Source organism: Idiotropiscis lumnitzeri, chromosome 19, assembly GCF_059441095.1.
Source record: "Idiotropiscis lumnitzeri isolate Australia: NSW breed Sydney's pygmy pipehorse chromosome 19, RoL_Ilum_1.0, whole genome shotgun sequence".
Taxonomy (NCBI): domain Eukaryota; kingdom Metazoa; phylum Chordata; class Actinopteri; order Syngnathiformes; family Syngnathidae; genus Idiotropiscis; species Idiotropiscis lumnitzeri.
The window spans coordinates 13,269,167-13,297,091 of record NC_142409.1 but is presented as its reverse complement, the minus strand read 5'-3'; the positions used below and the strand labels follow the sequence as shown (position 1 = coordinate 13,297,091).

At 49.2% G+C, this 27,925-nt stretch overlaps 3 protein-coding genes across 6 annotated transcripts; 1 reads left to right on the top strand and 2 right to left on the bottom strand.

The window, feature by feature from the left end:
* Window positions 1-234: 234 nt before the first annotated feature.
* Window positions 235-25,772, top strand: cnksr2a (connector enhancer of kinase suppressor of Ras 2a). 4 transcript variants are annotated; one of them, XR_015839886.1, is made up of 25 exons: window positions 235-348; window positions 4,308-4,471; window positions 4,540-4,742; window positions 6,490-6,577; window positions 7,048-7,089; window positions 7,679-7,798; window positions 7,905-7,964; window positions 8,191-8,259; window positions 8,499-8,645; window positions 9,276-9,388; window positions 9,458-9,606; window positions 9,731-9,820; window positions 11,019-11,242; window positions 12,136-12,187; window positions 13,188-13,363; window positions 13,539-13,612; window positions 13,704-13,775; window positions 13,865-13,932; window positions 14,610-14,707; window positions 15,158-15,376; window positions 15,651-15,792; window positions 16,139-16,366; window positions 16,459-16,646; window positions 24,370-24,467; window positions 25,755-25,772. XR_015839886.1 is itself a non-coding variant. In XM_088282705.1 (24 exons), exons 1-24 carry the CDS (start codon window positions 285-287, stop codon window positions 24,415-24,417), a joined length of 2,898 nt encoding a protein of 965 aa, XP_088138831.1. In that variant the 5' UTR covers window positions 235-284; the 3' UTR covers window positions 24,418-25,418. The 4 variants fall into 4 exon arrangements, 3 of the variants coding, with proteins under 3 accessions (XP_088138831.1, XP_088138829.1, XP_088138830.1); XM_088282705.1 differs by lacking the exon at window positions 25,755-25,772 and having other exon boundaries at window positions 24,370-25,418; XM_088282703.1 differs by lacking the exons at window positions 24,370-24,467; window positions 25,755-25,772 and adding an exon at window positions 18,491-19,154.
* On the bottom strand, window positions 19,762-22,193 carry klhl34 (kelch-like family member 34). The gene has a single exon (XM_088282706.1). It carries the CDS (start codon window positions 21,991-21,993, stop codon window positions 20,233-20,235), a length of 1,761 nt encoding a protein of 586 aa, XP_088138832.1. The 5' UTR covers window positions 21,994-22,193; the 3' UTR covers window positions 19,762-20,232.
* On the bottom strand, window positions 23,416-27,704 carry smpx (small muscle protein X-linked). The gene is made up of 5 exons (XM_088282708.1): window positions 27,385-27,704; window positions 25,959-26,014; window positions 24,332-24,418; window positions 24,021-24,184; window positions 23,416-23,566 (listed from the first exon to the last, which is right to left on the bottom strand). Exons 1-4 carry the CDS (start codon window positions 27,608-27,610, stop codon window positions 24,029-24,031), a joined length of 525 nt encoding a protein of 174 aa, XP_088138834.1. The 5' UTR covers window positions 27,611-27,704; the 3' UTR covers window positions 23,416-23,566; window positions 24,021-24,028.
* Between the last annotated feature and the right edge of the window lie 221 nt (window positions 27,705-27,925).

Here is a 27,925-nt window from a genome sequence, read left to right as displayed (position 1 = left end):
ACGCTTCATGTCACCGTGCGCCGTTGCCAGGAGCCGAACCGAGCCGGACGAGGCACGATGCGGGCGCGCAGACTCTCGTGAGAGGCAAGCCAGCTCAGGAATGTACCGGAGCAGGACCGGACGTCCGCAGCTCAACGCCATCCCGCTGCGCTAACGGGACCGGGGGAGGGGGAGGGAGGGCTGTTACCTGGAGGAGAGAGGAGGGGTCCGAGAATTTATTTTTTTTTGGGAAGGGGGAGTGGAGGAGGAGAAAGGGGTGGGGGTGACGGCGCAAAGTTTACCCGATGGCGCTGGTGATGGAGCCGGTCAGCAAGTGGACGGCGAGCCAAGTGGTGGACTGGATGAAAGGTGCGTGAGAGGCCAGGATGAAGATGATGAAGATGATGATGAAAAGAAAAAAAATCTTTTATGTCATCTTTCGGACGCGTCACGATTCATTTATTGTATAGAAACAATAGTTGAGCTTTTTCTCTATTTGGCATTTTCTAGCCCAAAAAATGACAATGCTTGTATTTGCAGTTTGGGAGTTTTGCTGTGTCAGTAGTTTTAGGTGAAAACAAACAACATATTCGTGAATTGCAAAATCATCGATTATGTTCTTCATATATCTCCATGTATCCATCTCTGACGATGATGTCAAGATGACTTGACTTCTTTTTCTTTCTTTTTGTTTTCTTTTATTCATTTGTGTGTGTGGCGACTTTCCTGCGAGAACCTTTGTTCTTCCTTGCCGCCCATTTCGCAGCAGATGACAGCTTGCATCCGTGCATAATTGAGCCGCTCGCCGCTCGCCGCCCGCAGGCTTGCGAACGCAGCGAAAGTCGCTTTGCGGAACGTCAAGTCGACTTGATTTGTTGCTGCACAACAACGTGCATGAGCGAGGAACACTTTTTGGGAGGGTCGACTGACCGGACACTCGATGACGTGCAAGGCCGTACAAGAATTTGGTTTGAATTCCCCACGAGCTCCGTCCAGACGTGGTCTGTAATTGTTATTTTTTTTCTCTCTCAACAAACACCAATCATCAAAGTCAAACATTTTCAATCGTTGAATCGAGAATTGTGTAATTCAACCTCACGAATAATATTCATTAAAAACAAAAAAAGTCACAATTTTGCCATGCCCCAAGCTACGGCTCGTGGAGCCCCGAGCATCTCAGTTTCAGACTGACCTTCATTAAAAAAACATAAAAATGACTCATGACATTGAATGTTGATGGTTTGTTGTATAAAAAAGAAATCAGGTCAAGGATGTCTCACTCAGTGACGCGCAATCACAAATCGTGACCGAGATTGTCACATTTCCCGCGAGGTTACCGGTTGGTCATGTGCATATGGCGTGTGCTTATTTGCGCGTGTGTGTGTGTGTGCGTGTGCTTGGCATGTGGGCGGATGGCGAGTTGTTGGTCTCAGAGCGTCTGTGCTCAACAGCTGACGAGAGCGAACGGCTGCCCACCCGCCCCGAACACAACAAAAAACACAACAGAGCACACGACACACAACAAACCTTTGCGCAAGCTAGGCACTCGACGACACGCGTGTGCCGGGCCTTCATGCGACATTCGAGCCATGTTCGGCCTCTCGGGTGTGTCTGGCAACACTGTGTGTGTGTGTGATCATGTGCAACATATGCCAGGGACGTTTGGGGGGGGGTCACAGGGTCCAGGCATTTTCGATTTGGCGACAACGTCTGTATCTGAGCCGCAATATAAACATGGTGCTTGGGCGCCATTTTGAGGTCAAGGAAGTGTGTTGAAGTGAGGTGAGGAGCTTCATTTAATCAGAACGGAGCCTCGCTTGTGTCCAAGTAGAAACGAACACCCGAATATGTGATGTGTGCGCTTTAAGGGGAGTGGCTAAGTCAGTCCTGTTGGCTGCTCAACATCTTAACTTGTGCTTCATGATTTTTTTGGGGTGGGGGGGGCAATTGCTTGCCAAGAAATCACTGCAAGTTGATGTGAGGGGAGGAGCTAAGTTTAGTCTGGGTTGTTAGGGGAAGTGTCTTCAGCGCATGAAATTAAGAATATCGACAATGTAACATCCTGCTGCACTGAGTCGCAACTCATGACAGCATTGGCAGAATTGCAAGCCCGGATCTGTTGTTGTCCACCTCTCAAACATTCAAGGAGTCACTGCGGGACCTCCAGCTTGTGCGCGTGCGCGTGCGTGTGCGTGTGTGGGAGTTTGGCTCGCCTTCTCTTGTGCAAAGTGCGCATCTGTGGGAGTCGAGTGCGTGAGTCAGCTATGAATCATGCATTTTTTGGGTCGCATTTGAGCACAGGCACGCGTGCTTATTGTGTTCCGTACGCAAATATCGGACCTTCATCTTCATTACGATGTCTCTGTCCGACACTCGCGGCGCATCGGCGCATACCGACAGAGCGAGGGAACGTGACGCGTTCGGCCTGCTCTTGAGCTGCGCTTGAGCTCGCCCAAGTTTCCAATTATGCTCCATCTCTTCCAGCAGAGCTCAGTGCTGCCCCCCCACGTTGTGTGGCACGACGTGGTACTACATGAAGGTGCTTGCGGTCTTCTCTCGTTCTGAAGACCAGCTAGGAGGTGGCAATGCGTTATAAAGATGACTTGAAGACGAAACGACTTATTTCAAGCCGACCCGAACAACGAAAAATCGACTTCTCGTGCATTTCTGCTTGCTTTTCCCCGCTAAATTCCCAAATAAAGATTTCACCGAGGACTCACCGTAACCTTTGAATGAGCGCCGTTCTGGCTCTGACGCACACAAGTAAACCTCTACATTGCCGATGTATATTAAATGTGCGTCGCACCCCAAGCGTGGGCGTGCGGGCACTCTGCGACGCCACTCACAAATTGCCTCGTCGCTATTCACGGGCATCGGCGATTACGAGGCCAAATGTGGCCTCAGAGTGCGTCTTCATCCACCCGACTACTCCTTCTGCTCGTGAGCCTCTTTCAGCAGCAGAGTAACACTCTGGCTGCGAGAGCCGACATTGTTTTAATCGGCTTCTCGTCTACTGGGAGGCGCTATTAACACTCAATAAAACACTCGCTGGGAGTGCATTAAAAATAGCAGAGAAGTGTGTGTGCGCGTGCGTGGGCGTGTTTGGGAGCTACATTGCAGGTTGAATTTGACCCGCTTTGACATTTGAGCGCACAAAAAATACAGCAGAACCTTAGTTTTCGGAATATTTCAGATGAGAATGAATGTGCTTAATATGCTGAAAACCGATTGATCACTGTGAAACGTCAAAACAAAGTAAATGAAAACAAAACTATAGTGAAGAGTCAAATCATGAAAATATTGTCATCTTTTTATTCTTTGAAATAGTTTTTGTATGCTGCGGTTAAGTCTGGAACTTGATGAATGGGGAACACTCTCTTTGTATTTGCAGTTGTCGATGGGGAAGCAAGAGTGCACGAGGGAGTGCGTGCGCGTGTGTCGCTGCGCGTGCGTGTCGCTGCACGTGTGCGTGCTTGCAATTAAACAGCTGCTTCCTCGTGTTTGCATTTGTCTTGGAGGGCTTCTGACGGATGACTTTGTTATGGAGCGCGCTCGGAGCAGCAGGGGAAATCAATGCTCGCTCCTTCAGAGGACGAGTGTGCGCAAGGGCGTGTTCGTAAGTGTGTGCGTGCGCATATTTGCCCTCCGACAGGCGTGTTTGTTTCGAGGTCAGAGGCTGGATACATTCTTTATTTGGGCAATCGGAGCAGCTCGGTGAGCAAAGTTTCGCAGCTCAACTGCACGAATGCACACTCGAAGTCGCGTAGGAAAACATTATGGGGGCAAGATGATTCTTTAAGTCTTTCGGTCCTTGGTTAGCACAACAAACTCCTGCATCGTTTGTGTGTGTGTGCTTTTGTTTTGACTTTGCGAGTGCAGACTCGAGATACGAGTAGGCACATAGTTTAGCATTTTGAGTCCGCTAGCTTCATGCTAACGCTGACTAGCATCTCTGTTGTGGTTATCTTAGTTTACGGAAACTAAACTAAAATAAAAAAACAAACATTTTCTTTGACAAAATAAACAAAAATGCTGTTTAAAAATAGATTAAACGGAAACCAACTGATACTTAAATTTGACGTTTACAAAAACTAACTAAAAATGTCCTTACTTCCAGTCTTTGGCAATCATTTTAACCGATATGACTGAATGGCCGTTCACCAGAAGAAGGGACTTGTAGTTCTCTTATAATGTGTCGCACAAAAGTGACATCATACATCAACCAGTGAAAAGAGCCAGCAGACATAAAAAAGGGCAGCACAATTCAAATCATGCAGTGTGAAAAAAAACGTTTTCTTGCGGTGTGTGTGTGTGTGTGTGTGTTGCAGGTTTGGATGACTGCCTGCAGCAGTACGTGTGTGTGTTTGAGCGTGGCGGCGTGTGCGGCGAGAGGCTGCTCAGGATCAGCCATGCCGAGCTGGAGGACCTCGGCGTGTCTCGTATCGGACACCAGGAGCTCATACTGGAAGCTGTGGACCTGCTCTGCGCACTGGTAAGGTGTTGAATGCCGGCGAGGTTTTCGACTGGTTTCCCGCAGATAAATAAACGTGCATTGCGCAGAACTCCGGCCTGGAGACGGAGAGCGTCAGGACGCTGGCCCACAAGCTGGGCGCCTCGGCCAAAAACCTGCAGAACTTCATTTCGGGCCGCCGTCGCAGCAGCCAATCGGAGAGCAGGACGTCGCGGCGGCTCCCCAACGACCTGCTCACCTCCGTGGTCGACCTCATCACCGCCGCCAAGAGTCTGCTCGCCTGGCTGGATCGGTGAGAGCAACTTCAGCAACACATGCTGCTAACTTTTGTGCAGTTCCCGGGTTCAGTTCGCGGTCAGTGCCGCAGTGCTGGACCCAAGCTCAGATCAAAATTGGAACGCATCTCTGTCATGTTGTGGCACAACGTTTAAAAAAAACAAAAACAAATAAACTATCGCTTGAAAATAATTGTATAGAGAAAGAAAAGTACTTTGTCGCCATGTTGTGGCACCGATTGGCAATTCCGAATCTTCATGGGTGGCCTCGCGATTTTGGCGATTCGCCGGCATGCTCACCACGCGTTTTGAGCGAGGGAGTTTTCGCCTTTTGCAGCGTGCGTCCAATCGCCGTCTGCGGTTTTCTGTCGCAGCCAATCAGCGACATGAGGTTCAAATCAATTGAATGTCACCATCTCCGTGTTGTCGTCTGCAAAGGTCTCCAAATGCCGCACGCCCACTCGTGCGCTCGCTCGCGCCCTACACGCACACGCACACACACCCACGTTGACGCACACCCCCACATCTGCATGCACTGCACAAGCGGCCGCCCACGTAACGATGATGCAACCGTAAAACGGCAGCAAGGGACTCGAGGAAGGAGCCGGCCGCGCTTCATTAGCGAGACGACTTTGGAGTGGACGCGCGGCGGGCGCTTTGATACGACGCCAAGGCGCCCCCACCTCCCCCTCTCGCCGTGTCGGGCTCGCGACGTGGACGTCTCGGTCCATCGGCGTCTACTGAAGGCAATCAAAGACGTCTTCCTGACCGTACGTGGGCGCCGCTCGCAGTCAGCGCTTGCAGGCTCGTGCGTCACGCCGTCGGCCAACTGACGCAGCGCACGCGTGGCCACAAAATAAATCAATCAATAAAGTTTCCCGCATCTGCCAGGGAGAGAAAAATCTCACCTCGTCAATTTCCTTTTTGATGTGCACGTTTGCAAGCACCTGCCCATGAATTAGTCATGTGACGCCACGGTGCGTGCGTGGGAGGATTCGCTGGCGGATTTCAGAGCGACTCGCTGACAATCGTCCCCGCTAATGCAATTTTAAAGCTCATCTGCGCCAAGTGAATTAACGCCGGTGTTTAAGGTGGATCTCTTAAATAAAGGCAGTGAGGATGTGGACCGTTGCCATGGCAACAAGCCTTTGAAAGACACATAATCCATTCACGTAAACTACCCTTAGTGGGAACTAATCGAATGAAATGCAAAGAGAAGCTCGACGTTGTTGCGGTTTTCTGTTTTTCTTTTTTCAAAATGAATCCGTAGCCTTCTTCTAATTCAACGCTCATTTTGTAACCATACGAATTTCTGTAATTCTATTTGAGTCCACAAAGTGCATACCATCGCTGCTTGTGTTGGCGATCGCCTGACAATCTGAGTTTTGGCGGTCCGCCGTTTAGCCAGCGGGCGGCCGGCTTGGCTCGCCTTCGGCCCTGCGTGTGTATATAGCACGCAACCTCAATGGCGACGACCCACATGGCGCACGAGCCGGCGGTCCAACAGCAAAATGTGCGTCTTCGGAGCCGCCGAGTGTGTCCCCGTGCTCGTTTTCGGGTTTTTGGCCGTGTCGCTCACTTCCGCGCTTCAACGTGTTGAATGTTCATAACTGAGTGTGAATTTGAATTCTTATTTTTATTTACTGGCGCTCATGATTAGACTTTGGAGGTGTGCCCAATCATGTGTCCCGTGTGCACGTTTGCAGTGTAACTTTTTTTTTTACGTCCTGCGTCCACACGAGGAAGATTTTTGCTTCTCCGCAGGTCTCCTTTCGCCGCGGTGGCCGACTACTCAGTCACCCGAAATAACGTCATCCAGCTGTGCCTGGAGCTCACCACCATTGTGCAGCAGGTAGTGTGTGTTTGCGTGTGTGTGGATTGTCCGCGCTCGTGTGTGCTGTTCCGTGTTTCGGACTCGACACGTCTTTTCTCCCTCTCGGGGTGAACGAAGGCTTTGCTTAAATCGAGCTTGGTGATCGTCCGTTCATCTTTGTTGACTCAACTCATCGCCTAAGCAACTTAGGATGAGCTTCACCAGGACCTTTTTCAGTTGACCCTTGACCCCGCGTGTGAGTTTTCCGCTCACTGGCAGCAAAACGAAACCTCAGTGAGGCTTTCTTTCTTTTTTTTTCCGATTGTTTGCTGGTAGTCTGTCTTTGAGGATTGCTGATCGTCCAAATAAAAGAGCGGCTTGTCTGCGAGTGACTTTGCGTGGGATTGTTTTGATTTGGCAGCACGCAGGTGAGCGCTTGACTGAGTCAAGGCGCGGACGGCAAGCGGCGGAGTGCGCTGTTGCTGACATTCTGTTTGTGTGCCCCTCAGGACTGCACCGTGTTCGAGACAGAGAATAAAATCCTGCATGTGGTGAGTCGGACTTGTTTGGAAACGCCGGAAACGTGTTCTTAAAAAAAACCAAAAAAGTTGCTTTAGTGCCAACACAAGAATCTTTTTCTTTTATCTCAAGTCACGTGTTAGAATATTTTGCAAATGGGGGACATAATATTTAATGAACGTTTGGACGTTTCGTGCATTTTTTTCAAGCTCCATTTTTTTTTTTCAAAACCTCGGGGCGGCGACGAGGTCCATAAATGAAATTAAAAAGATAAAAAAAACAGATTACACCTGTCACATGAACTTAATATTTGTCTCTCCCAATCAAATGGCTCGCTCGACTTTCATTAAAGTCGGTTTCAAATGTTTTTCATGAACGTCACTTCCATTTTGTTGAGCGCATACGCATTCATTTTTTTTTAGCGTTGTCACTGCATATTAAGAAAAGTGTGACGATGTTTGAAAACAAAAAAAAAAAGCGAGCCGGGAAGTTAGACGATTTACTTGTCATTCATTCATTCATTTCTTCCGTCACGGGTCAAAAAAAACAAACCAAAAAAAAAAACCTCCTCTCATCACATAATGCAAACTTTACTGTTCTCTTTTTTTTTTTTTGCGCCAGTGCAAGACTCTGTCGGAGGTGTGCGAGCACATCGTGTGCGTGTCGTCGGACCCGCTGGTGTCTCAGTCGGCCCACTTGGAGCTGGTCCACCTCGCCAACGTCAAAGCCTCCGAAGGCCTGGTAACAAATGAAACTAATCAAACTGATGGCGTTTTTTTTTTGTTTTGTTTTAATGCCAACTCTTGCAGTGGATCTCGCCCCATTGCAAATGTATTTTGTTTTGCAGGGAATGTACATCAAGTCAACCTACGACGGCCTCCACGTGATCACGGGAACGACGGAAGGGGTGAGAGATGAACGAAACAAAGCATGCGGAACAGACCAAAGTGCGTTTCTGGCCGCCCGCCAGACGTGGACGGACGCGGTAGCCCGCCGGCCGAGAATATCTCTGAGCTGACATCATATCGGGTTGCGCGGCGAGAACGCCGTTAACGCTCCGCGCCGCGATCGATACGACGCTCGCCGTCCACTCACACGTTTCCTGTTTCTGCGTCTCCTCGACATGTTTGCAGTCTCCGGCCGACCGCTGCAAGAAGATCCACGCCGGGGATGAAGTCATTCAAGTCAATCACCAGACGGTGGTGAGTTTGTGCAAAGCTCGAACATTTTTTTGTGCGTCTGGATTGATGGGGAGAATAAATGTCGCAAAAAAGTTTTCGAAGGTAGACAAATGGTTGGTACACTGCTGTCTCATTTTCTGAGCTCGTGCAGGTGCAGCGAGTGAGCGCGTGGTCCGATTGAGGGCGGGTTACATAAGCAAGTTCTGTGGAGAGTCTCGGCACCTCCACCTCCGCTCATCACGACTCGGCGCTTTCCACAGGTGGGCTGGCAGCTGCGCAACCTGGTGGGCTCGCTGCGCGCCGACAAGGGCGTGGTGTCCCTCACGCTGAAGAAGCGGCCGCAGAGCACGCTCAGCTCGGCGCCGGCCCTGCTCAAAAACATGCGCTGGAAGCCGCTGGCCCTGCAGGTAGGACGCGCCCGACTTGATGGAGACGACGCCTTGGCCCACTTTGCTCCCCCGACGGGCCTCAGCCAAAGCCTGTAATTAGGTCGCAGCTCTGGTTTCGAAGCCGCTGTCCGTTGCCATTGGCAATATTGTCGTGAATTAGCGCTTGAAAATTCCAATTCCAAAATTGCTCTCTGTTGCTTTGAGAAAAGAAAGTAGCGCGCCGAGGCACATGAAGGTTCAGATTTTTAATGGCTTCAATTCATTATTTTGTCCTGAATTGCTTCTATAGTCACCTTGCCCAACGTTGTATTCGTGTCGTTTACGGCATCCGTAAATCCGGCCCATCAACCTGCCCATCGCCATGTTTTCACGACACATAAAAGAGGAGTTGAAGAGCCCGGCCCGAATAAAACACTGCGGCTTTTCTTACGATATAAAAGTGGAGGAAGTTGCCAAATTGCCAAATTCAAAAGTTCAATCAGCAGGCAATGTAGTTCCACTTCCGTCCTGTAGGCGGCAGTAGCGCGTATGAAATGATCTGAACATGTGACAACATTTTCTTGACTCGTTTTGCCTCAACGGTCCTGGAAACGACCTTTTCGCTACTTTATGATTTCTTCCAATGATTTGTCGTTTCCCATTTTGCAGCCCACCCGAAGCCCGGGCAGCAGCTCGGCCACGCCTTCGGGCACCCCCACCAAGACCTCCGCCCTCCACGAACTCTACATTCCGCCTCCGCCCATGGAGCCGTATACGCCCAGGTCTGTCGACAAAGACTTTTCAGTACATGTTAAAAAAAATCCACTCCTTTCACCGTCTCGCCTCTGCAGAGACCAAGCGGTCACCTTGTCGGGCGACGAGGCATCTCGCGGCCACAGCGGCGTGACCAAGCGATCGGATTCGCCCAACTCGTTCCTGGATCAAGAATCCCGGCGGCCAGAGGAGGACGAGCCGGTTTACTGCACCACGCCGACGTACGGTGAGCGCTTACGCCTACCTTTTGGATGAGTGCAGTGCGGTCGTTCTCCACAATTGAGCCACTCGACAAAAACAATCACAAGGCCGCGAACACGCGGTGATTGCGGCCGCTTGCTCGCTTGCAGGCCGGCTCAGGCCCATTTCGATGCCCGTGGAGTGCAACTGGGGGGGCGACTACGAAGACCCCGCCGAGCTTCACCGGGAAAGCCGCCGAGGTGAGTCCCACGTAGGTTCTCGTCTCCGCGCGTGACAGCATTTGGAGATCCAAAAAGATTTCACACTCGGCACTTACCTCGTTTCGGTCGTTTTCATTCATCCACTGCAATTTAATATTTGCATCATAGGCGCCATCTGCTTGACACCTTTTCATGAAAAGTTTGTTTTCTCTGCTTTTGGGGCAGAAACCGCGAGTTTTGTTGAAATGGACTCACATTCCACTGCCGACTACGAAAGAATGGAAAAAGCTAAAAACATAACTTTTTTTTTATGGTGAGAGAAAAGAGTCTGAAGGAGTTCAGTTAAAGTACAGAAACCTGTTGACAAAAATACTCTGAGGGAAAAGTCAAACGCTTTGCTATTAATCCAAAAAAAAAAAGATTCTCGCAAACATGACGCTGTTGTTTTGAATTTTTCCTGCTCTCGATCGATCGTTTTTTTTTTTTTTTTGTTGTGTTGTCATCCAGAAAGGTTAAAAAAAAAAAAGGAACTCGCCTATTTTGACAAAGTCCGGAGTAAAAAGTGCAGATATTTGTTTTGAAGAGTGAAAATAACCAAAATGCGTGATTCCGACTCCTGGAAATTCTGCTCAAGTGACAACGTACTTGTACTTGGGTTTCTTGGGAGATCAGTGCACCTCGATGTTCTCTAATTCTCTCTGCGATTAGCAGAGGCCAAAACATGGCAAGAGGTGGCTGGCACAAAGGCAGAAGAAAAATCAAAGACGGGCGCGCTGGCTGGCTGCACGGGATAAAAATATAATCCGTACACGCAGACAGGAGGAGGAGAGCTGGAAAGAAAAAGATAAAGAGAAAAAAAAAAGAAGAAGAAGAAGAAGACTATTCTTTCTGACCTCCACACGAATCACTCTCGCTGTTGCCATGGCAACCCTGACAGCAGCTCTTGTCGCTTCTCTTGGCCGCTCGCTCGCTGCCTAGCAACCAGGCCACCACAGGAGAGTTGAGAGGTATCAAAGAGGTAGCGAGACCCCCGACATAACCCCCCCGTGGAAAGCACACACACACGCACGCGCACACACACATCTGTATTTAGTCTTTGTCATCTCACACAGTACTTTCATTCACATTTGCAAACCTTTCAGTTTCCATTCACACGTCAGTGTGTTTGCCCCCACCCCCAAAAAAAAACCCCTCCTAAAATTCTGAAGTCACTCGTCCTCAAACGTGCTTTCCACAGAGGCGTCGCTGCTGCGTTACGTGGGCCTGACGGGCGGCGGCGGGGTGGACGAGCGCGCCGCGTCCGACGACTACGCCTCCCACACGGCGCGTCCGGGCAAGCGGAGCAACGACACGGCCAAGCGCGCCAAACGGCGCAGCCACCACAGCCAGAGCCCCTCCCACTACATTCTCCAAGCCAATCAGAGAGAGTCGCCACCCCGAGACCCCGCCTCCATTTACCACGTAGGTCGCTTTCTGCTTAGTGCGTCATGTGAAGTGAAATGAAGCAAACGGATTGAGCATCATTTCCCGCGTCCACACAAATAATCGTCACGTTCGACGACTCCACAAGATGCAAAACATGCGCATAATACGTGCCGCAAACAAATCTTGCAATGCTAGCAAGCTAATGTGGCTAACTGAGTGAAAAGGACAAAAGTAGTTTGCATTTTTACAGGTGCGCGTCCTCATTTTTAAAGAATTAATCCCAAGCATTCTCTTCTTTGGCTGAGCAGCGCTTGACCTCAGCCAACGCTGACTCGTCTTTTTGTCCGACGGTGATCTTATACGTCTTGACGGCATCTCCTTGAAAATTCTTTTTGCATGCGCGGCTGTTGCGATGGCAGATGGCGTGCCAGTGGACGTGGGCGGGCCCTTGTCATGAGCCCAGGCGAGCGGCGGGCGGCGAATGGCTGAGCTCCAGGCACCGATATTTGTGGCGCTGTGACGCGGCCGCACTTCTCTTTTTTTTTAGATATAACGCCGTACTCGGACTCAGGGGGGGTCAAACTGTATGAAATTAATAGCTGGCCAAAATGCCAACCCCGGGAATTTTCAATGTCACTTTTTTTCAGTCTATAACCGGTTCAAGTATTCACTCTCGAGTACTCACCGATCCCAGTAGTACTCGTTCCGCATCAAATGTCAATTAATACGATGACATAAATGGGAAAAAAAAGATGATCATATCTTAAGTATCGATGGCTTGTATCGGCACCCTTGCCGACGACTCGATACCTTGAAATAATTGCCCAAGTGTGCTCCTGTGCTCCTCGATATCCATCCCATTTACGACCGGCGATGCTTTGCAGCTAAAAAGGTCACCGAGATAATCAACTCTGGTTTTTCTCCGACAGACGTATCAACAGGCCTCCTCGCTGCAGACGAAGACCCGGAAGAAGAATAAAGGTAAGCCACGAAGCGGCTCGTTGGCTTTGGATCGTCAGTCGCGCTCGAAGGAAGCCGCCGCGTTTGCTCATTTCTTTTGACATGAATTAAAAGAAGCGAAAGGCAACTGTGATCTTTGCTGACGCGAACGCGGCCGTCGTTGCCGCTAAACGAGCGACCCCGCCAGCGACGGCGTCTGGAGCAACGTTGTTCCCGTATCACCAAATTGAAGACGGCAAATGTTCTATCAAGCAACACGAGATCTAAACGGGGACATGAAAGGCAAAGCAATATTTTGCCCTTTGATACCGATTAGGAAGAGTTGTCAGCGCGGCAAGAATAAACTCAATGAGTGTTTCCTCAACTTTATGACGCCAAAGCACATATTTTGCATGAGAAAAACGTCCCAGCAAACCAAATACGGTATCAAACGGTAGCGGCACGTGCGGGCGGTGCGGCGCGTATTTGGCGAGGAGGCCTCCGGTGGGTGGCCTGCCGCCTCCTCGCCGCCACGCGTGCGGCCGCCATCCTGAATTGGCGACAACATGAAAGCGGATGCGCCATTCAACGTCCCACCAGGAAAACCATTCAGTTAGCTTTCAATTCCAATGCATGACGCTCTTCCTTTCTGCCGTCAAAGCTTCATCTGCACATTTCGACAGAGGCCATGAAATGTTTGTCGGACTCTCGTTTCTGTTGTCACAAAAAAAAAAAGCATTTTACAAGAATCCCTAAAAGTGATCATGATCGTCTCTGTAAAGCCGACGCCGGCGTTTTTGGCCCCTGAGTGTCGTTTATGCGGCGTCAACTCGTCACACGTTGGTCAGTTTTGCAAGATTGCAATTTGCTCATTGCACTGAAATCAAGGAAATGTTTTCTTTGCGGGAATGAGGAGCCCGCTCTGAAAAATGCTCCTCAAGTCGAAAGCAAACTCGTATTGTTACGTTTCATGAAATGCAGAGGTGGTCAAAGTAGAAGTGAAGATATTTGTGTGGAACGTGTTGAACGTTTTTGTTTCCAGGGCGAAGTTTGGCCGGCCTGAGCCGCCGCCGCGTTTCCTGCAAGGCGCTGGGCCGGGGCGACTGCGAGGGCTGGTTGTGGCGCAAGAGAGATGCCAAGGGTTACTTTTCTCAGAAATGGAAGAAGTACTGGTTCGTTCTGAAGGACAACTGCCTGTACTGGTACATCAACGAAGAGGTAAAACGCCGCAATTCCCGCGCCGGCCGCCGAATGGCTGCAAAGCGCTTCGAGGCAACGCCAGTCAAACGTTGCGCTCCAAAAAAAAAAAAAAAAGTTTTCCGGGTGGAATTTGGTGTTTGAGCTTCGCCGTCTCGTCGTCGTCAACTCATTTGAAGTCATCTCTTGTGTGCAGGATGAGAAAGCAGAGGGCTTTGTCAGTCTCCCCGAGTTTAAAATCGATCGCGCCAGTGAATGCCGAAAGAAGTAGTAAGTGAACAATGAAAAGACGATGCGGGATTGTGTGCGTGTGCGTGCGCACGTGCGTGCGTGTCTCACCGCGCACGTTTGCGCTTTCCAGTGCATTCAAAGCTTGCCACCCCAAGGTCAAGAGTTTCTTCTTTGCGGCAGATGGCGTGGACGACATGAACAGGTCAAATCGGACGTGAAATGTTTGGCAAGTCATCTTGTGTTTCTGTTTGCGCGTGCGCGTGTTCAACCCGAAGGCCTTCTGACACGCAGATGGCTGAGTCGACTCAACATGGCCGCCGTGGGCTACGCCGAGCGAGAGAGGATTCGCCAAGAGCAAGGTGAGCCTTCAAAATGGCCCGAGTTGTAATATCGCCAATCACCACTAGATGGCTGACATGTCTGAGACACGTCAAATATTTCTTGATTTTTTTTTTTTACTTATTTGAAAACACATGAACTGCATCATATAAAATTACGAAAAACATTTGCTTTCTTGTTGCGCGGTTTTGTGCCATTCTTGAATTTTTATGCAAGAGAGTCCTTTTAGCTGGGAAAAAAAAATACAATAAATGGTTATTTGTTGTTGGGTTAGGATCGTGGATGTTTTTTCCATGCATTGAAAAATGCGTGCTCAAAAATGAAAGCGCCCATCTGAATATATTTTGTAAGTCGTAACAAGAAAATGTACTTTAGAGTCTTCAATTTATTTCAAATGCATTTTTAGGTGGGGGAAAATCCTTACAAGCACATCCCAGATTCCAATAAATGAAACCAAATCATTGTTTTCTGCCCAAAGTGATCATTTCAATTCTGGGAGGAGCCACAAGATGGCAGGAGGGTCAACGCAACACATCCAGCGTCTCCCTTCACTTTTCATTTGATGATTTCAATGCTGTACGAAACGATTCCAACACACGTCACAATTTCCGGCTTGGATTGCAGACGCATGTTGATGCGGTCGTCCACCTGCAGTGGTGGTGACACGTGGAAGCTAACGTGCGTGGCTTTGCCGCAGATTACTGGAGCGAGAGCGAGCACGAGGATGACGCCACCTCCAGCCCCAAACAGGACAGCCCCCCGCCTCCGTACGATACGTACCCGCGACCCCCGTCGGTGAGTCACGCGCGCTACCGACCCACTCGGCCAAGATATGCCGGCCTGCTCTTCTGCGAGCCGCGTTCACGTTTCAAAGTTCGCTCATTTAACCTTCAGCCGCAGGCTACGGCTAAATTTGCACTGCTGGAACTGCTGACCCACATCAAGCCACCATGAAGAGCAGGCCCGCATTCCTTCATTTATTGTGGGGGATCGGTGAAAATCTGCAAGCATAGAAACACCCAATATCGCAGTCTTTATCCTCTGCAAAGAGTTGACACGATATTGACGCCCAAGTTCTTTTTGAAACGGATTTATGGCATTTCCATTCATTTCAAAGACGATTTGAGACTCAAGCGATTTGAGTTCTGCTTCCAGAATGATTTCCACTCCTAGCTCAATGCACCAAATGGCGTAAAAAGACACAAGTAGTGCTTTGGTGCCATCTTGCCAACCTTCTTTTTCTAGATGAGCGCTTACTCGGAAGGCCGAACGACGCGACTGTCTTCCACCGAGACGTCGCGTTCCCGCTCGTCCCAGGAGGACTTTCTTTGCGGAGAGCCCGCCGCCGCCGCCGCCGAGCCGCAGTATCACCCTGGTCCTCTTGGGGGCGGTACCATGCACAGCGGCAGGAGGCCAGGGGGCAGCAACAGCAGCGATATGGCGTACCGATGTGACCCTGTGGAGGTGCGTTGGGTAAAAATCATTCCTTTGGCTACGTCATCACATTTCCAAACTAAGTGACACTTGAATGCATTTGTCCTAATTTGCAATCATGACACTCATTCCACAGCTTCATGATTCCTTTTATGGCGTGTAATTTGAATTCCCGTCTAAATAACGTTAACAGCTTCTGTTGCATCAGCGCCTCCAGGGCAACGTTTCCCGTTTAAGCTCCGCTTCTGTCAAGATTTAGCGAGTTAAGACGTAACACGGCCTGACACTGAAATTAACCCTGCAGTACCGCTCCAGTCCAGCGGGGGGCAGCAGCGAGACCGGCTCCCCCGGCCGCTCATCCTCGTCTCAGAGACGTTCCTGGCAGGACTTGATCGAGACGCCGCTGACAGAAGCCGGACTGCACTACCTGCAGACGGGACCGCTCGGTAACACCACGGCTTCATATTTTTGACACAAGTTGCTTCTTGAAAAATGATCTAAACCTGTTGAAATGACTCCGTTTTGGGGGGCAGTTCTGTCTTATACGAATGAAGAGCGTAAGGATTGGGGGCGGAGCGTCAAAGCAAGGGCAACTCAGTTTTGAAAACTTGGCGATTGGCATGATGTACCTCCATTTTTGCAAACAAAAAAAAGCAGAAAGTGCCTATTTGCATCCTGGTGCTTTAATTCCACACTTGGTTTCAAGCGCCCCGGTGACGATTTGTACATCTCAGTTACATTTTCCATCAACTATCTCCTCGCCAACTTTGTCTGATCGCCTTCTCATTTCAGAGGACGCGGTCTTCGCCGAGCCCAACCCGGCCAGCCCGACGCCCATGTCGGCCGGGGCGGTCTACACGCTTCCCGCGCCGAGAAATGTACCGTTGCCCATGGCGATGCAAAGGCTCATTCCTATGGCAACGCAAGGAGGGAAACCTCGCAGCTTCACGCTGCCGCGTGACAGCAACCTACACACGCTGCTGGCGCCGCCCGCCAAGGAGGAGCCGCACGCACACAACAGTGAGGAAGGGGGGGGGGGCATACTAGTTCAAATAAAGACGGGAAAAAAATTGTGGAAAAAAAAATAAATAAAATGTTGTTTGTGCCTCAAGGTGGCAGCGAGGGGGCGTCGCTGGGCGACCTGTTCCGCGCGTGCGAGCAAGGCGGCGTGTGTCCCTTCGGCCGCGAGTGCGAAGCCAAAGGCCAGTCGGCGTTCAGGCAGTCGTTCCTGCGGCGGACGGCCGACCCGCAGCTCAACGAGCGTCTGCATGACCTTCGCATCCTGAGCTCCACGCTGAAGGTTGGTGCGAGCGTTCTTGGTCAGATTAAACAATTTAGCTCAGCGGTCTTCTTGAATCGGGCTCGTAAATCAACAAAGAATGAAAAAAAATAAAATAAAGCAAAAAACATTTTAATAAACCATTTTTTGGATGTAAAAAGGCAAATTTCGTTCGACTAATTATTACAGGACTGAAATTTTTTTTTAAAGAAATAAACTCACCAGTCGTTCATTTCATTTTAAAAAAAAATATATTCATGTAATTTTTTTTGTATTTGTTTAGCCTTAATACTGTCAATTGAAATGTATTTTTTCCGTTTTTTTTATTCATCCCTCATTAACAAATTAGTTAATTGATTAATAGTGAATAAAGAAAGAGCTTAATGAACAATTTAATGTAAACATGCAAATTATAATTATTTATGACTAAAAGAAAGTATTTTACATTTTCCGACACATTTTAACTTGAATGACTTGTCCCTTAAACAAAAAAAAAAGTTTTGACCACCTACTTTTCGGTAAATTGATTAAAATAAAAAAAAAAAAAGATTTCATCATCAATATTTGCATCATTGATTGTAGTTTTTTCGTCATTTTCATTGGTTCCTTGGCCAACAAAGCGTTAATAATATTTTGTGAATTATGAACCGTGAAAATAAATAGAAGCTCACAATAGTTGATCAAAAAGATTGAAGGCGTTCTCTGCAATGATTCGTCTGCAAGTGGTCACTGTTTGCGCAACATTTCCAATTTGGCGCCTAAATTGGAAATGTTGCGCAAACAGTGACCACTTGCAGACGAATCATTGCAGAGAACGCACTCCTAGATATTATGCGGCTGCTATAAAAACTCTCCAAGGCGGTTCATTTGCATCCCTAAAAGAGAATTTCAAGTGATTGATTTTGTTGTACTTTTTCTCGTTGAGCGCTCTTGTCTGGCCAGCTGGCTCGCATCCCGACGAGCCGTATCGTGCATGGAACAGCGTGTCAGCAACACGCTCTGTCAAATGTCCCGTCTGGTCGCGTCTCACTGTGTCTCCTGCTCCAATTTGTTTGCGGCCTGCGAGCTGTTGTCCTGTTGTGTGGACGGTCGGCGTCTGGGGTTCGGGAGCTTTTCTTGTCGGTCTGTGGCTGATCTTTGTCATGTTCGTCCCCCGTTTAATATCTCCGCTTGCAGGGAATGCAGTGGTACCTTGATTTTTTTTTGGACAAATGAGACTCGTAAGTCAAGGCACCACTGTTGGCTGAGTTTGGGGAGGTCTGCTTCACTGAATGATTTCCCGCGCTAAAGCTCATTCAAGTCTTGAAAAGGGACATGTTGTCCAAATTGTGAGCTGGTGAGATTCTTCAGTTGCTGTGGAAACCGCAAAGGCACGGCGGAGGTTAAACTGTAGCGGGAGAAGCGAGCCGACTTTGATTGAAAACACTTCCGAATCACTAACGTTCAGCTGCACGGGATCAGAGTCTGCACAATGACTTCTTCTTGCGCTGACAGAATCATCATCGCATCAAGTTGCCATTGAATGCATTTCGACTTTTTTTTGTTATATGATCCATGAATGCGGTGCATGCGGCGGACGCATTGCCATCCCCAAACACCCGCTACCGCCGTGTTGACATCCAACATCCGACATTCTCGCATCGAGTTTGAAATTCCCCATTGGCTTGAAAGTCGAGAATCTTCGCTCCGAGTCGTGGGCAAAAGGAATACCATTCTTGATTCCGGAGCCTTCCAAACATCGGACGTCCCCAAACTTTGTGTCTGTCTTGCTTTCCGTGTGTCTGCGTTTTAAACGTGGAAACGCTTTGTCAGCCCCTCCCACCGCCAATAAAGCGTCCGCGCTCCCGTCCTGTGTTTGTGCGTAGGACAGAGAGGGCGAGCTAGCGCTGATTGACAGGCTCTTGGCCCGCCCCCAGCTCTCGTCCGCAGAGTTCCAGGAATGGAAGCGAGCTTATCAGGAGAACTTCTCCCGGGCGCCAAACGAGGCGGACGAGCCCGAGGCCGACCGGGTCGAACCCGAGCCCGAGGTCGAGCCCCAACCCGAGACCGAGGCCGAGCCCGGCCCGCCCTTGACGCCCTCGCTCTCCCACACGCACTCCTATATCGAGACGCACGTCTGATGCGCGTGCGCACCAACGCAAAAAGCGAGGCGTGGCCGTCCCAGCGTTGACGTCGTGAGAAGTCATTTGGAACTTGACAATTGAAAAGGAGAGTGTATGCTTCATTTTTTTTTCCAGCCATTCTTTGTACAACAGATTGATAAATAGCATCAATGTTCTGAAATTGAACATTGGGCGAACCCATCTAAAAATGTTCTAATTTCACGCTCTTTATGATTGCGCTTGTCGTTTGCACAAGTGCGCTTGATCCATTTCTTGGAACATTTGGATATGACGCATCTCAGGTGTTCCTAATATTCTGACTCTTGGCCTTGAATGGCACAAAGCCACGAAGCGGCGAATCGAGAAAGGCCGGAAGAACGCAAAGCTGAGCTGGCATTTCGGCTTCATGCCGCCGACGCTGGTCGTGAGTCGCTGTAAATACGCAGAATATTATTGATTGGATTATAATTATTCGATAGTTTTGTGTTCCAACGTGCTAGATGCAGTCACTTGGCTGATGTACTCGATTTGTTTTTAGTTTTTTTTAGGAGTGTCGAGATCATTTAATGCTGAAGTTATAAATGAGTGTGATTTTAAAAAAAATGTGTGTGTTCTGTTGGACGACGCGTGCGGATCAATAAAGTTTGGTCGTTTGGATGACCGTGTATTTTGTTTTGAGTTTATGCGAGGTCAAAGAATGAGGACAATTCATATTTGCACTTTTTAATCGTTGATGCAGAAAGTAGCTGAGGTTAATGCTAATGACGGCAACTAAACACAAGCGACTAATCACTCTTTTTTTCTTTTTATAACCACACTGCGGCTTCGACGAGCTGACAGAGGTCGTAATGAAACTGAAAGTCAAAAAAGACGTGAAGTTAAATCAATAATTGCTTCTAAATGCTCGGAGATGCCGCTCTCTTCCCGAGCTTCGCTTACAAATTCAGCCGGCGTTTCCCTCGTCCACCCCACTGACCTCTGTCGGCCGTTGACGTCTGCTTCCTGCTAAATGTCCTCACCTTGGCCTTAAATAGTTCTCGGCTCATCTTAAGCCGGGGAGACGCTGTGCGGTTTTAGATATGTTGTATTTAAGTTCCCGCTCCCGCCGCAAGACTGCGATGGAAAGTCGAGCATGAACATTTGGGTCTGTGCTGTTCCACTCCGGTCCTGTGGATGGCGGTGGTGCACATTTCGAGCTGTTTGTCAACTGAGAAAAAAAAATCCATTTTGTGGATCCTCCGTATGGGTAATCCAATTTTAAGTCAAGTCTCCAAGAGCTCCGTTGGCAGAAATTGTGGACGCGTACCAAGACTGACCCGTGTGAGGCAGCATTGTGCCGCAGGCAAAGAAAGAGTCAATCTTCAAAGAGCATTCTTTCAAAGACCGGGAGTCTCTTTGTGAATCGGAGCGGCTGTGTCTTTGATAAACCCGGGTAATCAATAGCTAGCTCCTAAAATTAGCATCAAAATGTGCATAAAATGGGACAGACCCGACCGTTGTGTGCTTTAGTCGGGCATCGGTAGGAACGTGCACTCCGTTCCCGTGAGCGGTCTTGGCAGCAGACAGATCTCCCTCCAGTGATCTTTCTTGGGTTCATACTCCAGCACGCTCTTCAGCACCACCTCCTGCCCGTTGCTCCACTTCCTCCCGCCAAACACGAGGACGCTCCCGCTTGGCATCGCCGCCATCCCGTAGCTGAACGAAGGAGTGAGCAGCGGTCTAAGGCGCGTCCAGTGGTCCTCTACCGGGTCGTAGCGCTCGATATCGCAATAGGGCTCGTACATCCCGAGGAGGGCGTAAATATAACCGTGGACGCTCGCCAGGCGATGGCCGAACCTGCCGATGGACATGGGCGCCACATTTTTCCAGAGTCTAGTCACGCTGTCCCAGCACAGAACTTCTTTTCTGCTTTGGCTCTGGCCCGGGATCAGGTCCGAGAGACCGCCCGACACATAAATTTTCTCTCCGAGCACGGCGCCAGCGTGACCGTGAAGCGGTCCTGGCATGGGCGGTCCCCGCCTCCAAGCTCCTTCCTCTGAGTCATAAAACTCCACGGAAGCCATCGTGGCAGGTGTGTTTGTGTCGGCGGGTGTGCGTTGCCCCCCAATGGCGTAGATGGACTTGGCGGTGGCGCAGCAGGCGAACTTGGTCCTCCTCTGCTGCATGGACTCCACCTGCTGCCAACACTCAAAGCGGGGGTCGTACCTCCATACCTGGTTGGAGGTTTCTGCGCTGACGGGTTTCTCGTCTGCCTCGCTCACCACTTCCCCTCCCACCACAAAGAGGAAGCCCCCCAAAGAGCACACGCAGTGGTTCCTTAGTCTCAGCGGCAGGCAGGTAGCGAGGGATGCAAACGTCCTGGTTTTCAGATTGAACGTCAAAACCTCCTGGCCCGGGTGGTCTGGACTCGAACTACCACCGACAAGTAGCACTCGGTTGGCCGCTCTGAGTGTTGACTGTTTGTTCTGCCTTACTGGCCTTGCCGAACCTGTTCTGTGGTACTCCAGTGCCCTCGTCACCTGGCTCCTTAGCAAAGGTGTCTTCATGGCTTGGCTGGCGTGGCTCAGGTGCGCAAGATCAGCAGGAGCGACCAATCCCAAGCGCAAGCGGCTTAGCAGCTGATTGGATTGCAGCAGTGGGAGGGGTCCGTTCTCACCCAACCAGTCCAGCGCCAGCTTGACCAGCTCCACCTCTTTCACTGCTGGAATTTCTTCGGCGTCCAGCACCGCCATAAACGATTGGATGTTCAAGCCCAGGAGATGGTCCCGTCTTTCTTGCAGAAGAGTGGCCATCTCGGTGGCGATGGTGTCATTTGCTGCTTCCAACGCATCCGTTAACGCGTGCTGCTCTGCTACGTTAGCATAGCAGCAGCAGTTCTCCGTGCTGAGCTCATCCGTGATGTAGCGTTCGCAGATGGAAACGGCCGTCTCCACTTGCAGGTACCTTGCCGCCTCCAAAACATCAGGAAGTGTGCTCGTGGACACCCTGAGCCAACCAGAGTACAGGAAGTCTAAGATGACATCTAAGCCTACAGGTGTTAGCGCCGGTAGCCTGACGCTGCGCGCTAATCTCTCTGGGGTAGCCTCCCCGAACAGAGCCCAAAAATAATCACTGGAGCTGGCCAGGAGGGCCCGGTGGCACGGGAAGGAGGCGCCTTCCGTCTCAAGCACCACGTCGCACATCCTCCCGGCTGAGCGCAAACGCTGGAAGCGGGCGAGCAGCTCCGTCCTGTGGGACGAGCTGTAAAGGATGGAGTAGCTGTCCATCCTCCAAAAAAAAAAACAACGGTCAATCCTACCGTCTTACGATTCTCAACTGACAACGCCCTCCGAAACCGACCCTCCCAACAACCTCCGGTCTGATTTGTGATGCCCTGAATCGGATCCTTCGCTTTTTGTCCGCTGCCCTTTGGTCTCCGCCCGGGGTGGGACTATCACACACACACACACACAAGCTAAATCCTGCAGTACCAGCTCCACCTCCCATCTTTCTTTGTGATGTTCCCAATGTGATCCTTCACTTTATGTCCGCTGCCCTTTGGTCTGCGCCCCGGGTGGGACTATCAGCCAAATACCACACACACACACGCACGCACACACACACATTGGCAGGGTTTACAGTCTGTCCCAATGGATGAACTCATTGGTAAACACGGCTGGCCGTCTGAGTCCAAGGGCGCCGTGGCTCAGGCACTTAAGCGCTCTCATCGCCATGGTGACAAGAATAGAAACAACGAACGCTTCGGCCTCTCGCTCGTCTCAAAACGGTCACGCATCAACCGCATCGAAATTTTGGCCGAGTGTCACGACAAGGATGTCGACAAGAGATGCTAAGCTCGTGCGCTTATTTTGGTGCAACCTCTATCGGGTTGCGGCGTGTTTATGGACGTTTGATTAATGGCGAGCTCCTGGAAGCTGTTTGTGTGTTTCTGCGACCGTCCGTCCGTCTGACGCGGAGAGAAACGCGACACACAACACCGTCTTCCACGTGCGAGCAACTTTTGTTTCACGGCGCCGCCGCCTTCTCTGCCATTTACATTTGACTGCGATTTAGGATTATTATCTCGGAAGAGATGCGCGCCGCCCTCCGAGGTGAGTGTACGCGCCCACATTCGAAGGGTGTGTGTGTGTGTGTTTTCATGAGCACCAAAATAAGCATCACGCCTCTTTGCGTCACGTTTTCTTCCTTCCCACACAATGTCAGATTGTCCCGTGTGGATGTTGTCATTGCACGCCGACCTGATGGAGGCTAAACTTAGATACAGCTGTTCCGCATTGCTCGCTCACTCTCTCTGTTTGTGCGTGTGTGTGTGTGTGAGAGTGGCATGTAAAGTGATGATGCACAGAGCACCTATACGAGAGGTTCATGGGATGATAAACACGGTGGTATTTGACGCCGACATTGGCCCATGCTCACTTCCTCAAAGTTAAGATGAGGACTTCATTTCAACCAAGACAATTTATTGACAAGACAAAAATAACAAAAAAGACCCACTTCGAACTGAAAAGATTTACAAATCAAATGCTGATGACCGTTGACTAGTTTTCCAAGTCTTTTTTTTTTTGCTTCGTCTTCATCGACTGAAAGGCCCAAACACTCGAGTTAGGCTGACTCGCTCCAAATTCTCCGCAATCGAAACGCTTCACATGGTTGGCTTGCGTCCAAAGAATTGTGTCGGATTTTAAACAACAACAGGCCGAGCTGACCATTTTCTTTTTTTGGGGGGGGGCTGGGGTGGTGACGCTCGACGGGAGGTTTGTTGATGTTGTCGTGTGATTGGAATCCTGTTGCATCGCCATGGTAACCAGCAAGTGGATGTTGCGCTCCCTCAGCACGGTTCTAAAGGACAAAAAAAATAAAGGCAACCTTACAAAGAAGGAATGTTCACTTTTCATGACTTGACCTTGTGTTTCTTATACTCGGCTGGCCTTAAAACACAAACTTGAATTTGACACTTTCACTTATCTGAGCTATAAATAGCACCTGACTCAGCCTGGCCTGCCCGCACCGTGAAGCGAGTGCAACAGACTACGCTGCCCCCGTGTGGACACGAACGTCACAGCATGCAATCGACTCCTCCTAGCTTTCTATTGGCTCACTAATGTCCAGTTTTGACACCTGACATTGGTTGATAAAAATAACAACAGCCTTAAAATTTATTCTTGACGCTGAAATGTGATGACTTGAAAACATTTCCAAACGCCACACTGAGGCCGTTTCTACTAAACTGGATTCGCCAGTCAAACTGTAGATGAAAAAGCTCCCGAGAACTGTCTTTGTTCCCGCCACTCACCTTTTGCGTTATTCCTTGGTGACCCATCGTAACTCGCTCTTGACGTTCTGCAACTCCGACAGGTTGACGGCTGGCCCCGGCGGCTTGACGGCGCCGGGCAAAGGCTTTTTTTCCTCCTGCGGCGTGTGCGTTCCGTCGCTCGGTTGTTCCGTTGGCGAGTGGGCCTGCGGGAAATGTAATCAGATTACTGTGCATCTGAATGAATGTTTGCACGAGCCAATTAGGATTGTTAGGCCGCGTTCAGAATTTACTGAGCTAATATTTTGTGCCAAATGTGTGTGTGTGTTTGCGTGTTTGATACGTTGTCTTACCACGTGTGTGTCTCCCGTCTCCTCTCTCTTCCTCACAGGATGCCCCGCCCCCGGACGCAGAGCCCCCATCGGGATGTTCAGATTAGCCTGACGGACAGCATGAAAGAGCCATTGAGAAACTGAGGTGTGCGAGTGTGTGTGTGTGTGTGTGTGCCTTGACCCACAATCCTCCAGTCTTGCCCCTAAAAGGAGTGTGCTCAGATGTGTTTACTCGTGCGTGTCAATGCGCACTCGGTGTACATTGTGGAAAGTGTCTGAAGGAGGATTTTTGTTATTACAACGATCGTTTGCGTTGGATGGAAGAAGGTTGTGGAGAGAAGGTGTCCATCCGCAGCATGTTTGCTTCAATGAATTCCGCGTGCCGTTAACAATCATCGCCTAACATTCCGCCGGGAGCAACCAAAGACAAACGGGAGTAGAAGTGTCATCGATAAATTGTACTATTTTGTTTACAATATATATATATATATAATTAATATGCTATTGTGATGCTATTTTAAAGGTACAATTAACATACAAAAGTGTTTTTTTTTTTTTAGCTCACCATTAAGTGTTTTTAATTGAACCATTTTTTTGCATACAAGCAATTTAAAAGTCCCCAAAATATTGGAGTTTTGCTTTCTTGCCATCTTGTGGCATCTTGACTTTGTTCAAATGAGTTGAGGAGCTTCAAATAGACATTTTGTGACATCTCATCTGCCAAGAGTGAGTCTTGACATAAAATGTCCCCGTTGACAACAAACACTCAAAATGTTGATGTACTAAACTTTTTTTTAATCGATATCGTTATGATTATTTGTGCTCTTATTGTGACGCTGTTCTTCCGTACGACAAAAGTGACGTAAGGAGAGGAAAAAGATGTCGACTCATGGTTAGACGAGCAAACGAGCACAAGCAGGCGGAGCGAGACGGGAAACATGACGTGAGAATACGCGCCATTCGAACATGCGCCGCCGCCGCCGCCGCCATACGCGCTCTGCCTGGCTGAAACGCTGCTGCACTTCAACTCCCAAAGCCTCTTTGCAACTCATGTCAACTTTGGAAGCGGTTGTGCTCTTGCCTTCACCAATAAAGACTTAAACGCACACAGTGACTAGTTTGTGTATTTTTTTATTTTTTTTTGGGCCCATTTTTGTTTTTAGCATGTTAGCTTAGCCACCATCACAAAACCAATAAACACGTGGCACTGTGCTGAAAATAGCTTGAAATTGAAACTTGTGTCATTCATTTTCATCCGACTGTTTGCCTGCCGATCTTCCTGTCCTTGATTTGGTGTTTTGGCACGGAAGCTCTGCTCTAAAAGTGAATCTTTTGGTTGATTGATTCAGTGCTCCGTGACTTCCATCACTTTAGAGCACGAGTAGGAAATGTGCCAAGCAACAAGTGATGACTTCCAGTTTGTACAGTACTGTACTATACATAGGTGTGTGCGTGTGTGTGTGTGTGTGTCTGTATACGTATTGGATGACATCTACCCATACATGTGTATATAAATAAGTGCAGGCTTCTATAAAAAAAGTGTAATTTTTCTGGTACATGATCATCATTTTCCCACAAATACGTCGACAATTGCTCTTCTAAAATGCATCCAGTCACACACTAGCAAGCAATTTGTTTTGTTTTTTACCTGCAGGGCCTTGACGTTGGATGAAGGTTTAGACATAATGGCCTCTGACTTGAAGGCTGCCGACAGAGAACGCGGACATTCAGTCGAGGATCGGCGACATTGTGCGCGTGTGCGTGTGCGTGTGTGTCCTCTGCTTCCGCGTGCTTTCTCCGTCCCGGGATAACGTTTCAGTTGCCTCGCGACCCCGCACGGAGCGGCAGGTATAGAGGAACTGTCGTGTGCATCATTGATGAGACGGCTGCGAGGCCACACAATGAACGAACCAAAGAGCTGAGTTTCAGCAGACTTTAGCCAAGCGGGGAACACGCTGGACTGATCGCCTGCCAAAATATTAGTCACTTATTTGGACATTGTGAATGCGACCGATAATCCAATGATTTTATTTGGCCCTGAAAAAAGAAACAATTGCACGCTTTCAGCTTTGTGAGAACGCTTTGACAAATGACCTTTTCTGTTCCCAGTGCAAAAAAGGCAAAGTTGGATTTGAACGAACACACTCACGCTTGCTTCCAAAATCTAGTCGAGCGTCTTCCCATTAGAATAAAAGCTTTTGCGGCTGCAAAAGGGCGCGCAACTCACTTCCTGCAGCCGTCCTAATACTTTTGTCCATGTGTTTCAACAAACGTTCATTGTTTTCATCACATTTGAAAAACTTTTTTTTTTTGCTCTCTATTGTACTTTCCATTCAGAACGCCAAAGCAAATGTTATTGAAGTGGCAATCAGAAGCGATCATTACACTTTGCTCGACAGAAGCTTGAGCTGTTTAAGTACTTTTAGATTAGAATTGGACATTCTATTATATTGCACTTGAGAAAAAAACATTTCGATGCACATTGTGCTACTCCTACAGGTGTGCGCCGGACACACATGAAGCTGCTCAAAATTCCTCAGCGAGTCGCAGTAATCTCAGTTGCTCTTTGCAGACGATAAAGAATATATGCATTTGAGTATTGTTTGCTTGTATCAAGTTTGAAAGCACCGCTACATACGTGTTTGTTTTAGCATTGTTTGTTAGCATTAAGCTATAGTGGGCTTGGCTAAGGCAAAGCGATGTGGTGTGTGTGTTTGGGTTGACAGTAACTCGCACACCCACGCACACTCACGTGCACACCCCAGCTGGCGTGTAATTGTAGAACTTTCCATGGCCTATTTATCTTATCAAGCTGTGGCCTTTTTTTGCAGGGGGGGGGGGGCAGCAAGACTTGCGCTGGCTGAGTTTCCAGGGTGCTGTTTTGTTTTGTGCGACAACAATACACACTCAGCTGCCCTTGACGCGACACACACATTCTGTACTCGTGATGTTGGCAGCCGACATCAAATCATCCTCGTGAAAAGCTTCAAATGTTTTTTTATTTGCAATCCCCGCAATTACACAAGACCCGCCACTGATGTCAGACAAGACAACACAAACTAGACGCAACGTACCTGCTGACGACACAAAAGTTGAACTGACTGCAGGCTGACTTTCCACACGCATGGGTTGACTCTTTACTTCCCATCTCTTCCCTTCTCGCACTTTCTTTCTCTCTCTCTCTCTCCACCTCCTCTCTCGTCCGTCCTGCCTCCAAGTGGTGGCAGGATTCCTCTCATATCTGGGATTTGTTCTCACTATAAATAGATGAGTGATACACAGAAGGGACCTGCTTCCCATCCCCACACACTCACACACAGGCACACACTCACGGTCACACTCGGAGCCCCCCCACCAGATAGTCCAGAAGTTGGTGAGCCCCAAAAGAGAGCAAACTGTGCTGGTGAAACCAGCGTTCATGAACAAAACGGACGCTTTAAGCTCGGATCCCATTAAAAGACAACCTAGGATGCTCCAAAGCTTAAAATGGCACTGGCCCAGTTCTGCATGGACACACACGTGTGTATCGGCTCATGTGCGCTCACACACACACACGCACACATGCATGATGTTGGTGCAGCCATTCTTGGTGGTGGCATAAGGAAAAGGTTTGTG